At 34.9% G+C, this 13,668-nt stretch overlaps 1 protein-coding gene across 2 annotated transcripts in view; it reads right to left on the reverse strand.

Annotated features, from left to right (window-relative positions):
• Window positions 1–2,828: 2,828 nt before the first annotated feature.
• The window catches only part of clu (clusterin), a 28,720-nt gene continuing 17,880 nt past the window's right edge, over window positions 2,829–13,668 (reverse strand). The window contains exons 2-10 of one of the 2 annotated variants that reach the window (XR_012358719.1): window positions 13,519–13,641; window positions 12,725–12,873; window positions 11,080–11,250; window positions 10,593–11,004; window positions 9,545–9,685; window positions 9,240–9,466; window positions 3,372–3,547; window positions 2,993–3,084; window positions 2,829–2,957 (exon numbers count right to left, since the gene is read on the reverse strand). Coding sequence is in view for 1 of the 2 variants with exons in the window: in XM_055185565.2 (XP_055041540.2) it covers window positions 3,072–3,084; window positions 3,372–3,547; window positions 9,240–9,466; window positions 9,545–9,685; window positions 10,593–11,004; window positions 11,080–11,250; window positions 12,725–12,873; window positions 13,519–13,606 (1,377 nt within the window). In the remaining variant the exon portion in view is untranslated. Of the gene's footprint in view, window positions 3,085–3,371; window positions 3,548–9,239; window positions 9,467–9,544; window positions 9,686–10,592; window positions 11,005–11,079; window positions 11,251–12,724; window positions 12,874–13,518; window positions 13,642–13,668 lie in introns of both variants that reach the window. The other variant, XM_055185565.2, reaches the window with a different exon arrangement.

Below are 13,668 nucleotides of genomic sequence, written 5' to 3' on the forward strand. Positions count from 1 at the left end.
AAGACAAAAATACTAAAAAAAAAAATTCTTGAAAATTATTTTTTGCAGTGTATGTCCCGTCAGTTGTTATTCTTGGACCAAAAATAAATCATTCAAAATTTATCAGGTGCAAGGGCTTATGGGTATTCCTCACGGCATTTTAAACTGATAATCTGAAGTTAATTGGACTTTCATTTTTTTAATTTATGCTTTATGTTAGTTAAAAAGTTAAATTAACCAAAAATGTTAAGTTATGGATCCAAAATGCTAAATTTAAAGGAACAGTATGTAAGAAATTTATATCACTTAATCATAAAATGGCCCTGATATGTCACTAAACATTAAGAAATCATTTTCATTTCAAATACGTATATCACTGACAACAGTGATCCGGCCAGGATATAGTCATTTAAAAAGTGGAGTTGCAGCCCTCAAATGATGTTTATGTTGTCATTTTGTGTATTGGCCACCAGAGGGCTGTTTCATAAAACTAGATTACAGAATAAGCCAGGCTTATTTTGTTAAGTCTGGCTTATTGCCGGTGGATTTCGTTTCATAAAACAAACTTGAACTAGCTCAACCCCGGTTACTATGGAAACTTATGCTTGCAAACTAGCCTGGTCCGGAGCAGGCTAACTGTCAGGCTAAGCCTCAGTTGTTGCTTAACTAGACTTCCACTAACACTGAAATGTAAATGCAATGATATTACAGCTGACTCTTTGACATTTTATTTGACTTTATTAACCACTATTAATCTAACAATTAAAGAAAATCAACTTATATATTAAATTTGATACATTTTGTTACAATAATAATTAATAAAATATAGACATGTGTTTCATAATATGGTATATAGGCCTATCAAATGTTGAATATAAATGATAATCTTAACTACCTCGATATAAGGATAATAGTTTATTAACAAATTTAAGATGTATCTAAATTCATATAATTGCAACGTATTGATGAAATATATATATATATATATATATATATATATATATATATATATATAATTTTTTTTTTTATTCCGATTGTCTGTCACACAAAGAGTAAATTTAATTTAAATATACAACACACAAAAGTCAAGTACAGTCATTTAATTTTTTTATGCTTGATGTGCATAAAAATGCACATTATTTTAAAGACCTACAGTATTTGTATCTTTCTCTAGTTGTTACATTTTTCTTGAAATTAAAAAAAAATTATGGTGTCTGCATGGAATACAATGAAGGAATACAATATAATTATCTGATGGTATGCTCTTGGCATTTTGTTGGAATGAGTTAAAATTCTTTTTTTATCACAGAGAAGATTGTTAGTGTCCATTCATAAAACTCTGTTTATCTATCAACACCTAACACTACACTGTTAAAAAATTATGTAGAACTTACAGTATTACTGTCAGCTGTTTGCCAGTAACTTACTGTAGATTTATATGTATGTTACTTACTGGCAACAGTTTGTTCAAAGTTAAATGAACATTAAACATTAACAAGTCTTTTTATTAACAGAATAAAACCATCAAATAACAGCCTCATGCAAAGCATTCTGGGAACCAAAATATGAAGGAAACAACAGAAAAAGGTTGATGAGGATTTCTGGTTCACAAAATGCTTTGCATGAGGCTGTTATTTTATAGTTTTATGCTGTAAAATCATAGACTTGTTAATGTTTAATGTTGATTTAACTTTGAACAAACTGTTAATAACATATATTTAAATCTACATAAGTTACTGGCAAACAGCTGCATAACTACAGCTAATTTTTTTTAACAGTGTGATAATAAACCAGTGGTTTAAATCTCTCATACTCCCAGGGTTTAACATGATGACTTGTGACTCTATAACGCACACATAATTTGCCATCAAAAATGTTTTGAGTAACATGTCAAGTAATAATGATTGGTCAAGAATATGTGTAACATATATGATTTTACACAATCATTTATTGTACTACTGTAAATTCAGAAATTCAGTTACATTTAAAGTTACTGTAAATGTATTAAAATCATTCATCTGCTAAATATTATATAGGTTACTTAGTAAACTACAAATTGTCTTTTAAAAGTTAAGATTTGTGTTATTTTTAAAAAGTACAGTATATAAAAATAAGCAAAGCATAGCCACATAAGCATTGACGGGGATCGAACCCGGGTCCCCGAATGCGCTGCTGAGAGCACTAACCACTGGACCATCATTTCTGACGGTGTTTCAGGCTTTCATGTGATCGCTTTAAAATAAGACAAAATATTTAAATTTAGTTTCTGCATGCAAGGATTTAATCCATAAGGACTTTCCAACTATTTTATGGGTTTGTTTATTGCAGCAGTATTATAATTTTCAGTCAGTAGTACATTTTCATACATTTTTATCAAAAATTACCGCTTTCTCTTTAACTTGGATCGATTTGATCCACGCTCGACCTCTAGGGCTGCTCAAGAATAGCGTGCACGCGCAATTATCTTGACTAGGGAAATCTGGATCACATTAGTTGGATTGCGTAAGCTTCATTTGCCTTTTTTGAAACCGCTTTAGCCTCGCCTCATTTGTTAGGTTAATTCAAGTCGAGTTTGTAACTTTAATCCTCGCTTTTCCAAGCGAGTTTTATGAAATAGCCCTCAGTTGTGTGATTGCAGTACCAGTTTTAACCACAAGTTTTGTGATTGCAGTACCAGCTGTGGTCACAATCCTACATACTGTTCCTTTAAATCATGATTGCTTGACTTTTTGAGTATAAACCGCATAAGGGCTTTAGTGTTTATATGGAAAAATGCACTGTGAAATTATATTGCTATGCTGGCAAGTTTACCCTAAATACGTTTAAGGTCATCAGTGAATCAATCAATATGTAGTTTTGTTTGTTTTATTGGTATTTGACAATGTACATTTGATAAGTTCATAAGCACATATTCCATATAATCTCTGTAGGGTCTCTTGAAGCTAAGCAGGATGACAGCAGGAGTTTTGCTAGACAACAGAAATCCAGCTACATGAATAAAACATCTCTCAATATTTGGGATAACTCTAATACAGAAGGATTTTTCCAATTCTCTCCGTGAAGCTCTTCTCCTCTGGAAGTACCCAAAACATTTAGTTTGTGATTCTGAAAAGAAAGGATGTATTTAATAATTATCCATGCCTATGATAATTCTGTGCCTTAGTTATTACAAACACACCATAGCAAAAAAAAAAAAAAAAACATTCAGGTGTGCATATTGAGACACAACAATGGCAGTTATATATTTTAAGAAACAGCTCAAACATGCATTTTTGTCTTGGACTAGCATAAGCCCTGATATCGCTTTATAAGGTAGGATCAAAAATAATAACTGGTGAAATGTTGCAGTCTTAAAAGATTGTTTGCTTAACAGTTGATTGTTAAAAACTCACATAGTGTTCTGTTTGTAGCGATCCAAGGCTTCTTGTGCCACCACCTCTGAGAATTTGGGATCGCTCCAGGGAATGTCTCCTGGCACCGTGAAGCTCATATCTGGACCATCAAACAGTTTGACTGACACATTAGTGTCAGCTGCATTCTCAGAATTATCTGTGGCTTTTGATATCACCTGCACATGAAATTAAACGGATGACTGAGAGATCTGCATTTTCACTCTTAAAAAATAAAGATGCTTGAAAGGTTCTGCAGCAATGCATTGGAAGAATCATAGATACAGGTCATTGAAAGTGTTTGAATCTATTTTATGCAAGAAGTTTTCTGGAAAAAAATCCATATTATAAAACGGCTCGTTCTGGTTCTTCATTCTGATTGGTTGAAACGCGTTCTAAGCCGTGATAAAATACCGCATCACAAGTATCACTGCGCCACTGTTGCTGCGTACTGATTTATGAAAATAAACACCACAGTCTTTAATCATTTTTTTATTTTTCTACCTTTGCACAATTATGGCGATATCCAGATAAATGTCAATAAATAAAACATTTCGTCAATAAAGAGAAAACGTTGTCGTTCTCTGAGGTATTTTTTGTCTTATTGATATTTCCGCTATTATCCACTAGATGGCAATCTTACACAACTTAAACACTGAGGCATTCACTCGACACAACAGCGTTGTGGTGGATTTAGCGTGACGTGTGTTTTGATCAGGCTCTGAATCTGAGGGCTGTTTCATAAAACTAGATTACAGAATAAGCCAGGCTTATTTTGTTAAGTCTGGCTTATTGCCGGTGGATTTTGTTTCATAAAACAAACTTGAACTAGTTCAACCCCGGTTACTATGGAAACTTATGCTTGCAAACTAGCCTGGTCCGGAGCAGGCTAACTGTCAGGCTAACGCCTGTTTCACACATACTCCGTATGCAGTGCGTTTGCGGTACGTAATTTTTTACGTAGCCATGTTAACAGGTTAGAGCTTTCACACAGCACACGTATGCTGTCCGTTGCAGATGCGGTGCGGTGCAGCAGTGCTGCGATCGTTTCGGCAGCGAGTCTATTTTTGCTGTATGGCACGCAAGCTGCACGCGCTGATTTAAAGTGATAGCGCATGTTTTGTGGTCAAAATGAACACGGATTTACACAAAAATGCAGTAATTTCACTCTAAATGGATGTAAATAAAGTTTTTCAGTAGTTTTTTCTGTAATCTTATTTGTTTAATCCCAGTATGAAGCAATTAAGGCAAAACACTTACCACGAGTTAAAAAATGATATGTATAACATGTTAAATATTCTACCGTGTTTATATACATTGCATATACATAAAGTATGCTATTAATTTTACCATTGTTTAATTATACTAACATAGTCTTTTAGTTTTTATTTGTAAAACAACAGTAACCACATTTATATTGTCTTATAACAATATCCATAACCACGGAATTTTTAGTTAAAATAAGTTAATACAAATCATAATCAATCTGACAAAAATCGTTTTGTCAACCGTTAATATTATGGTTAATTTTTCTAAAGAGAACTATACAAAATGATCTGTTTGATAGACGGGAAAGCCCACCTGTCAATCAGCGCTATAACAGAGCGAGGGGAGAGACGAACGTGCTCAGTAATATGGAATAATGTGTTGATCTGGAATGATTGTAAGAATACATTTGCTTTAAATATAATGTTTGTCATACAACGTTTTTGGAGATAATAATGATTTTTTTTCAATTGTTATTGAGCTTATTTAGACTTGTTGCAGTTATAACAGAGTGTTTTACCTCAGAGTTTGTTTCAGTAATATTGCTGTTTTTCCGGTAATAATAATACAATTTGCATGTCAATCTTGCTTCCTTGTCTGTTTATTCATGTCATTATGCTGTTATTTTAATTATTTGAGAATATTTCTTGCCATATGAGCTTCATTGCCGTTATATAAATACTCTCGCCTATGCAAATATATAAATAGTATAGGAAATGTAGCCTATAATGTAACCATGCTTGTCACCTATATTTTCTCTTCAAAAGTTATAATGCTAATTTATATTTATGATATGTGGAGATAAATAGACCTTTGATCCTTTCATGTGTCCTGACCATTACCCTAGAGATTTTAAACATCCTAGTCTATCAAATAATATCTAAAGTATATTGTTTTGTGAAGAAAAAAAAACACAGCAGGCTATTATATAGTTTATTGATGAGGCGCTTTTCAACAGAAAGTGTCAATCACATGATTATTTTATACGCAGAAGCAGCGGTTAGCAACGCACTGCAAACGGAGTATGTGTGAAAGCACAACGGATGATTGACGGATCGCACCGCATACGTACTGCAACACGCACCGCAAACGCACTGCATACGGAGTATGTGTGAAACAGGCGTAAGCCTCATTGTTGCTTAACTAGACTTCCACTAACACTGAAATGTAAATGCAATGATATTACAGCTGACTCTTTGACATTTTATTTGACTTTATTAACCACTATTAATCTAACAATTAAAGAAAATCAACTTATATATTAAATTTGATAAATTTTGTTACAATAATAATTAATAAAATATAGACATGTGTTTCATAATATGGTATATAGGCCTATCAAATGTTGAATATAAATGATAATCTTAACTAAGGATAATAGTTCATTAACAAATTTAAGATGTATCTAAATTAATATAATTGCAACGTATTGATGAAATTTATATATCTTTTTTTTTTTAAGATTGTCTGTCACACAAAGAGGAAATTTAATTTAAATATACAACACACAAAAGTCAAGTACAGTCATTTAATGCTTGGTGTGCATAAAAATGCACATTATTTTAAAGATCTACAGTATTTGTATATTTATCTAGTTGTTACATTTTTCTTGAAATAATAAAAAAATATATGGTGTCTGCATGGCTGAAGGAATACAATATAATTATGTGATGGTATGCTCTTGGCATTTTGTTGTAATGAGTTAAAATTCTTTTTTTATCACAGAGAAGATTGTTAGTGTCCTGCATACAATAATTTTTCAGCTCACAAGGCTTGTACTGACTTACAGTATAATGTGCTTATACCTCAGGCTTTTCTTCGACTGATCCTCACCCTGTAACCATTCATAAAACTCTGTTTATCTATCAACACCTAACACTACACTCTTAAAAATTATGTAGAACTTACAGTATTACTGTCAGCTGTTTGCCAGTAACTTGCTGCAGATTTATATGTATGCCATTCACTGGCAACAGTTTGCTCAAAGCCAAATGAACACCAAACATTAACAAGTCTTTTTATTTACAGAATAAAACCATCAAATAACAGCCTCATGCAAAGCATTCTGGGAACCAAAATATGAAGGTAACAACAGAAAAAGGTTGATGAGGATTTCTGGTTCACAAAATGCTTTGCACAAGGCTGTTATTCTAGAGCTTTACGCTGCAAAATCATAGACTCGTTAATGTTTAATGCTGATTCAACCCTGAACCAACTGTTGCCAGCAAACAATAAATCTTTAAATCTACATAAGTTACTGGCAAACAGCTGCATAACTACAGCTAATTTTTTAACAGTGTGATAATAAACCAGTGGTTTAAAATCTCTCATACTCCCAGGGTTTAACATGATGACTTGTGGCTCTATAACGCACACATAATTTGCCATCAAAAATGTTTTAAGTAACATCAAGTCAAGTAATAATGATTGGTCAAGAATATGTGTAACATATATGATTTTACACAATCATTTCTTGTACTACTGTAAATTCAGAAATGCATATGCTGTTCACCCACCATGCTCTCAGTGACCCCATTTTTTTCTTTCAAGCACACTTTATCTGCAGGAGTAAAAGCTGTGCTGCTGATAGATGACAGTGCTCTCCTCATTGCCAGTTAACATCTTTGGCAGCTAACATTATGAGATTAGACACTTCTATGATTATGCTTAAATCATCTTCACTTATTATGAACAATATATTTATATTTTATTTTCACCTGTTACTTTATTGTCCACTCAAGTTGCTGCTTTTGAAATGTACCCCCAAATAAAAAATAAATGTAAGTTACATTTAAAGTTACTGTAAATGTATTAAAATCATTCATCTGCTAAATATGTATTATATAGGTTACTTAGTAAACTACAAATTGTCTTTTAAAAGTTAAGATTTGTGTTATTTTTTAAAAGTACAGCATATAAAAATTAGCAAAGTATAGCCACATAAGCATTGACGGGGATCGAACCCGGATCCCCGCATGCGCTGTTGAGAGCACTAACCACTAGGCCATCATTTCTAACGGTATTTTATATTTTTAATGTGATCCATTTAACAACAAGACAATATATTTAAATTTAGTTTCTGCGTGCAGGGATTTAATCCATAAGGACTTTTCAACTATTTTATGGGTTTGTTTATTGCAGCAGTATTATAATTTTCAGTCAGTAGTACATTTTCATACATTTTTATCAAAAATGACCGCTTTCTCTTTAACTTTGATCGATTTGATCCACGCTCGACCTCTAGGGCTGCCCAAGAATAGCGTGCACGCGCAATTATCTTGACTAGGGAAATCTGGATCACATTAGTTGGATTGCGTAAGCTTCATTTGCCTTTTTTGAAACCGCTTTAGCCTCGCCTCATTTGTTAGGTTAATTCAAGTCGAGTTTGTAACTTTAATCCTCGCTTTTCCAAGCGAGTTTTATGAAATAGCCCTCCGATCTCTTACAAAGTTCTTCACAAAAATGGAATTATCTCCGCTTTTAGCTGAAAATTTGAGAGTTGATAACTGATAAGAGAACAAATGAAGGTAGGATGAAACGTTTTTTGATGTTGTTGGAAAGCGCATGGACTGTTCTTTCATTTGAAATTTTATGTTTATTTAAAGAAGATAATTTTTCTGTAAGGCATTCAACTCAAACTGGGTGGCAACTTTAAAAAAAACGCTGACGGGGAAAGAGTTAATCATGCTTCCAAGCATATTTGATCATCACTTCAACAGTGGCACGATATAAATGTTAATGTATATTTTAGATTAATGTTGATATATAAAAATAAACACCACAGTCTTTAATCATATTTTCATTGTGCCTTTGCTGCGTCTGTGTTGTTTGTGAACTGCGCTCTGTTGCAGCCACACTTGATTCTGAACTAACGTTACTTTGTTTGGCGGAAGAGTAATATTTGTAATAATATAATTACAACTTATTTGTGTTTTATTTTGTGAAACCCTGCTATGCATATGATGTAACCGTTTTATAAACGCCATAAACCCCGCTTCGCGTCGTGCCTAACAACGCCCATTAGCTGTTATAAAATGCACTGGTGGTAACCCACTGCTTCTTGGGGTTTATTGCTTTATTATTTCTTGTGTAGTGGATATTATCATAAAAATTCTAGACTTTTTAAGCACACGCGCTAAACTGTTCGCTTTAAATGCTTATATCTTCTGTGAATGTTTATTCATACCAAAATGCTTTTTTGCATAGTTGTGTTTGACACATCAAACGTCTCGGGTTACGTATGTAACTGTTGTTCCCTGAGAAGGGAACGAGACGCTGCGTTTCCCTTGCCATACTTCCGGCATCCCTGTAACGCCCTCTTTGGCAATATTTCAGATAGCGATATACTTCTTTGCTCCCGTGTCTTTGTCGTTAATTGGTTGAATTTGATATGACACATTCAGACGCTCTTACCCCTGGAGGCGGCCCCAAAGTAACTGTAACAATGTATCTTAAAAGGTAATACGATGTAACCTTGCTCTCACTGAAATGTGTACGCACATTTAGTCCGTGAATTTGAGGGTATTGGACCTGGAAAGTCCTTGAATTTGAAGTTAACTAAGATGTGGGAACCCTGTTATCAGTAACTTTAATTAGGTGACTTACAGCCTGTATTTTGAAAAATCCATCTTCGTTTTGAGTGTGGTTAGCCAGAGAAGACACCCAACCGAACTGCTTGTTGAACAGGTCCAGCAGACTAGACGTGTTGAACATCTGGTCTTCAAATCGCTTCAGGAGGTTGTTGTACTCTTGGGTGAATCTCTCAGCCCTGGCGAGAGCCTTCTCTAGCTCTTCCTTCATGGGCCCTTCCAGGGGACGCTTTCCAGAACAATCTGAGGAGAGAGGGGCATCCTTTCAAAACCTAGAGGTTGAAGATGGAAATTGAAATGAGTATTGAATGTTACGCTTACCAATGTGCTGGATCTCTCTACATTTCTGACATTCTTCTTTTAAGTTAATGCAGCCGGCAGAATTGCGACGAATCTCCCTACAGGTCATCCTATCATTTCCAAATGGTTTGGTTATGATAACATCCTCATTAGTTCTCCCATCTGCGAATATAGAATAAATTAATGAATACTACATTTTATGCAAACAAATAGTATTTTAGATGTTATATTGAGGGTTCCCACGAGTCCTTGAAATCCTTGAAAGTTTGTGAATCTGCGGGGGAAAAATTCAAGGAACTGGGAAGCTATTGAAAATATACATACATAGATACAGGTCATTGAAAGTGCTTGAATCTATTTTAGGCAAGAAGTTTTCTGGGGGAAAAAATCCATATTATTCCCTGTGTAGTGTAGGACAATATCATAAAATTCTAGACTTTTTAAGCACACGTGCTAAACTGTTCTCTTTAAATGCTTATATCGTCTGTATGCGAATGTTGATTCTTACCAAAATGCTTTTTTGCATAGTTGTGTTTGACACATGAAAACGTCTCGGGTTACGTTTGTAACTGTTGTTCCCTAAGAAGGGAACAAGACGCCGCGTCTCCCTTGCCATACTTCCTGCATCCCTGTAACGCCGTCACCCTATCTTGGTCGTTAAGCATCACCATTGTTTGAATTTGATATACACATTCAGGCGCACTTATCCCTGGAGGCGTCCCCAAAGTGTCACCGCAGTGACGCAGCACGAGTTCCCTCGAAAGGGAACTGTATCTTAAAAGGTAACACAATGTAACCTTGCTCTCACTTGAAATGTGTCCCCACATTTAGTCCTTGATTTTTAGGGTATTGGACCTGGAAAGTCCTTGAAAGGTCCTTGAATTTGAAGTTAACTAAGGAACCCTGTATATTTTTATATAACTGTATACACACTCTGGGAAAGAAAACTAAGATTTCGGTATAGGTATACCTCTAAGGTACCAATATGCACCTTTTAGGTACAAAAGTGTACTTTTTGATACTTGTTGAACTTTACATTGTCGGAAAAAAAGGTACAAAACTGATTTACCCTCCATGTCGCTTCCCATGAAGGGCCCGAATGATCCAAACATGCTTCTTGCCATGTCCATCATTGGGCTGAACATGCTGTGAAATCCGTGAAAATCTGGGTCATGGATGGGGTGCAATGTAGATCTGTATACACGACCGAACCGACTGCTTGTCGTATCCGGTCTTGGAAAGATGCTGGGCATACGGAATGGGCTGGGAAAGAAAGAAGGCTGGTGGAAAGCACGCATGTGGTCGAACACCTTCATGCTGTTCGCGAAGATGTTATCAACTCCATCGGCAACTTCCGTGTATCGTTCTTCCAGGTCTTCGAATTCTCTGGTCTGCTTCTGATCCTGGTCAACCAGAGTCTCGATGTTCTGCCCATTGATCCAGATTGACATGGGAGAGGTCCTGTTGAGGACTTCTTCAAGCTGAAGAGACGACAGAGAGAGATGGTTTGTGATATTGTGGTGGGATAAAGATTACTGCAGTTGTTTTTATCTCACCTGTCGTCCCACCAGCCCGGCTCCACTGCTGCATGTGCGAGAGTAATATTTAATGCAGGTGTTCCTCAGACAGGGCTTGCACTCCTCCCACAAAGCTTGCATTGTTTCATTACACACGGCCTGTTCATCTTTTAGTTTCTCTTCCATTTCCTGGGCCGTCTTTAGGGCATACTATGAAAAATTATGGTGAGGCAAGAAAAAAGTCAAGATTTCAGTATGCACAAAAATTGTCAGCCATTATTTAAAATAAACTATTTACCTCCAAAAAAGCTAGTCCAAATATATACTGTAAAAAGTGAAAGCGGTTCTATTTAAATTTAAGGTGAAAACCTATTTGAATTGGTAACACCTAAAATATTGAAACATTTTCAACTTTAAATTTTCACCTAAAATTTTAAGTCGCTACCAATTGAAGCATTTTTTAAAGTTGATCCAACTTAGACTTTTTACAATGTAATAGGTTGTTTTTAGGTTGTATGTTTCTTCAAAGACACTTTTATGGGTTGAGTTTTATTAAAACTTACAGATTTGTCCTTTCTCTTTTTGGTATTTAAACATTTTACTTTACTTTAGGTCATGATATCAAGGTAAATATCAGGTTTCTTTATTTTACGGTGTCCTTGTTGCAGTGTAAATACACATTAAATACTGAGCAATAACATGTACTTTATAGGGTTGGGTTTAGGATTTGGTGTAAGGTTATATGCATGTAATTATGGATAATTGACTGTTTTTACAATAGTAATTACCTGTAACGTGGTAAGTTTTTTTTATTGTGTCTTTCTCAACTTTTGCACTGCAAAAAATGACCTTCTTACCTAGCTTTTTTGTCTTGTTTCCAGTAAAAAATATAAAAAAATCTTAAATTAAAATGTATTTTCTTGATGAGCAAAATGACCTAGGAAAATAAGTCTAGTTTTTAGACAAAAAAGCAAAAAAAAAAAAAAAATCTGCCAATGGAATAAGAAAAAAATTCTTGAATTACAGTGTTTATGAAAAACGTAAAATTTATTTTAAGAAAATGTTTCTTATTCGATTGGCAGATTTTTTTTGCTTGTTTCAAGCACTAATTTACTTAGTTTATATTTTTTGTCTTAAAACTAGAGTTATTTTCTTAGGTCATTTTCCTCATCAAGAAAATACATCTTAATTTAAGATTTTTACATTTTTTTTACTGAAAACAAGACAAAAATACTAAGTAAGAAAGTCATTTTTTGCAGTGTGCATGCAAAATGTGTCAAAATATTATTGCGTTTAGGTTATATGTTGTTTTTAGGGCTGCAACTAATTAATATTTTCATAATCAATTAATCAGACAATTAATCGACTAATCGAATAAAAACCTTAATATTTACTCATTTTGATTTTTCACTTATAGCTAAATAAGGCACTAAATTGGGGTATTCACGTAGTGTACTTTTAAAAGTGTAAAAGGCTCACAACGCTACAGAGTTTTACTAATCTTTTTGATTTCGCTATTTTAAGCCTTAAATAAAAAGTTTGTGCAGCTTTTAAATAGTAAAATATATTTAAAGTCCAGACCAAATAAGCGATAATGAAATTAATTGACAACAAATTTCATAATCGATTATTGCTTTAATTTCATTTCCATCCCAGTAGGTTATAATCTATCAGTCTGTCTGACCTCTTTCTGTTGTTTGGTTTTCTCCAATTCAGACAGGAACCTCTTGTGATCCTCTCCTGATCTCTCCATCACATTCTTCATCTCTTTTACCCCATTGATGGCATTTTCAATCTGTTTATCCAGGTACTTCTCACCAGTCAAAGAGATCTCTGTAAACAAGCAGAGATGTTTTTTTCCAGTGGCCACCCACAACACATCTTCATAGAGACAGAGCGCCGTTATGCAAATTTGAAAACCACGCCCACCGGGGGGGAGGGCGATCCAGCAGTCTCCATTGACTTTGTATTGCGGGGGGCCGCCTCCTTGTCATTTCTGGCTTATAACAAAAAACTGAATAATGCCTAAAAGCTGCTGTGTGGCAATATGTACAGCTAACAAGCCAAAGAACCCAGAAATAAGCCCCCACAAGCTGTTGAGTCGTAAAACCCAGCTTTTAAGGAGAATAAAGTGGATCGCCGACTACATTTCCCCCTCTTGGACGCAGTTTTACTAATAGGAGTACTATGAAAAGTTGCCTGTATCCATTTCTGGGTCTTTAAACGCTCGTTTTTTGGGGTCGACAGCTTATAAAAACTTATTTCTGGGCTCTTTGGCTTGTTAGCTGTACATATTGTCACAGAGCAGCTTTTAGACATTATTCTGTTTTTTGTTATAAGCCAAAAATGACAAGGAGGCGGCTTCTCGCAATACAAAGTCAATGGAGACTGTTGGATTGCTTTCCCCCCCGGTGGGCGTGGTTTTCAGGTTATGACGCGCTGCGCTCTGTCTCTATCGACAAAACAAATCCGACTTACGATTAAGATCCTCGTTGGTAGGGGGCAGCAGACACTCAACGCTGAAGTAGAGGAGTGAAAGCCCCAATAAACACCATGAGATCTTCATCTTTGGTGTCCAGATTTTAGATGCTCTTCAAAACTCTATAACAAATGCCAGAAAGTGTTGGG

Source organism: Misgurnus anguillicaudatus, chromosome 18, assembly GCF_027580225.2.
Source record: "Misgurnus anguillicaudatus chromosome 18, ASM2758022v2, whole genome shotgun sequence".
NCBI classification, from domain to species: Eukaryota; Metazoa; Chordata; class Actinopteri; order Cypriniformes; family Cobitidae; genus Misgurnus; species Misgurnus anguillicaudatus.